The sequence below is a fragment of the Coffea arabica genome, chromosome 2e (assembly GCF_036785885.1).
Source record: "Coffea arabica cultivar ET-39 chromosome 2e, Coffea Arabica ET-39 HiFi, whole genome shotgun sequence".
Taxonomy (NCBI): domain Eukaryota; kingdom Viridiplantae; phylum Streptophyta; class Magnoliopsida; order Gentianales; family Rubiaceae; genus Coffea; species Coffea arabica.
The window spans coordinates 32,310,563-32,312,620 of NC_092313.1; the positions used below are offsets into that span (position 1 = coordinate 32,310,563).

Below are 2,058 nucleotides of genomic sequence, written 5' to 3' on the forward strand. Positions count from 1 at the left end.
AGAGAGAACAGAGCTGCTTGAAATCAGAAGAGCCGCTACCAACTTTCCTCTATGTAGCTAAAAAAGGACGCTCTGCTGCACTGAAGACCCTCAAGTACATAAACCCTGCAAAAGGTTTTTGTAATAATGACTTGATCATATGCTAACTGTATTCTGCAAATGACCATACTTTTCTCATCATTCTTGTGATATATTTGACAGCTATGAAGCCTTGAATTACACCAAGATAACTTAGCTGGGAGTTGTTGGCATGAATATTGCCCACATTATGATCCCAGCAATGCTGTGTCTGTATCGAAATAGAGTATTTATCTTGCCTAGTCCTGTTACCAGTTTATATCAACTATTCTCGTCTTCAACATTTGTTAAGAAGTACCATATTCTATTTGTTGTTTAATCCACACTCTTTTTGTTACAAAGTTTGTTATTACCTCAACAATCTATCCATTTTGGAATGGGTCAAATTGGCTAAGATGGCATGGTGCATCTAAAGTACATATTTCGCGTTTAATCAACATCCATTTCGGGGGAGGATTGAAGATTCAAGAATTCTGGAGTTGGTTGAACATAAGTTTCACGGTAACTAACTTTTCAAACTAGAAAGCAGAGTAATTAACCCTTGCAAGGATAGAAAATGGTCAACAAATATTCTTTAAGTTGCAATTGTCCTTAAATGATACTATAACTAACATTCAGCAAAGTTGAAGGATTAGGAACGCCTAACCCAATCCTAACAAGCTTGTCGTCTGTGTGGCCTTCTAGAGATGGTTTCAAAACCTGCACCAATCAGTTGCCAGTGTTAAGAAAGAGCTTCTACTTCAATTGATGCCTAAATTCTTAATCAAAGAATTTTTGGGCAAGTAATTTCTTAATCAAAAAAGCTTTGCACAATACCATTAAATCGCGAATAAATTGATTCAGAGAAAGATGATATATCCTTTAAGCATCCTCAGGGAAAGATAGTACATTGATTTTGGCCTTTGATTACTCTGCTTGAGATCCAGATGAGAGCTAGTATCCACAAACTCCAGACCACTTATTTTGGTAGCTCCAATAGCATTTCCAGTAGCTTGACAATTAACAGTAGCAGACTGGCAGTTTCTTTCCCAAGATGAAGCTACCATTTTATCACATCTATCAAAACCACCACCCCGTATAGATGAATCCCTTCGAGGATGGAAGCAAGTTAAATCATTCCTACATTGGATTCCCACTACCACTCTAGAATATCGCATACCACAATCCCCTTCTTTGACATTAGTGCTAAAAGTGAACTGATTTTTTAATGGATAAGTCCCAAATTCATTATCAATCTTCCCTCTACCATCGAGCAAAAAGCATCTGAGCCTCGAGATTTCTACTTCATGAATAGCTTGCCTTTGCACTTTGCTAATCAACTTCTGGTTCACAAATCTCAGTTTCTTAACTTCCTCTTCCAAATAAGTTGTATGCGCCTTTTTCTTCTCCCTATATTTCCAACAGCTTCTCTGTTTCCAAAAGGCCTCCTATATTTTGACGTTGAGCTTTTACTATCGCTTGGATTATCTATTTTCATAGAAGGATTGACTTGGGCATGAGTACGGTAACATGTGTGAGTATGTGTAGCACCAGGGCCACGAGTACATGTTTGGGGATTTATTAACAACTCATCAAGAAATGAATCCACAGGGATTGAGTCAGAATTAGGAACCAAGACATGGTCGGTCGGAAAGCTCTACCTCTCCATCATCCATCTTATCATTAATTCCTCAAGGAACAAACATTGCAGCGCGATCTAAGAACACTAGTTTTTTTTTTCCTTTTAAAATCGGTGCAAATTCTTAAAAATCAAAACACCAATCCAAAAGTATCTAAAATAAAAAAAAAAAAATGTGCAAGATACTTGTTTTTTGGCATACATCATTTTTTAAGAACAAGAATAAAGAAGCTCACCCAAGAAAGGATTAAGTTTTTTTTTTTTTTTAATTCAGATAGAACAAATCCTCAGAGTGAACAGTGCATTAGAATATCTCCACTGCATGATATTCTTGATCTTTCACTTATGTTTTTTCACCTTTC

At 36.6% G+C, this 2,058-nt stretch overlaps 1 protein-coding gene across 1 annotated transcript; it reads right to left on the reverse strand.

Moving 5' to 3' along the window:
* Positions 1 to 917: 917 nt before the first annotated feature.
* Positions 918 to 1,733, reverse strand: LOC140036227 (basic leucine zipper 19-like). The gene is made up of 2 exons (XM_072077556.1): positions 1,719 to 1,733; positions 918 to 1,505 (listed from the first exon to the last, which is right to left on the reverse strand). Exons 1-2 carry the CDS (start codon positions 1,731 to 1,733, stop codon positions 918 to 920), a joined length of 603 nt encoding a protein of 200 aa, XP_071933657.1.
* Positions 1,734 to 2,058: the final 325 nt, after the last annotated feature.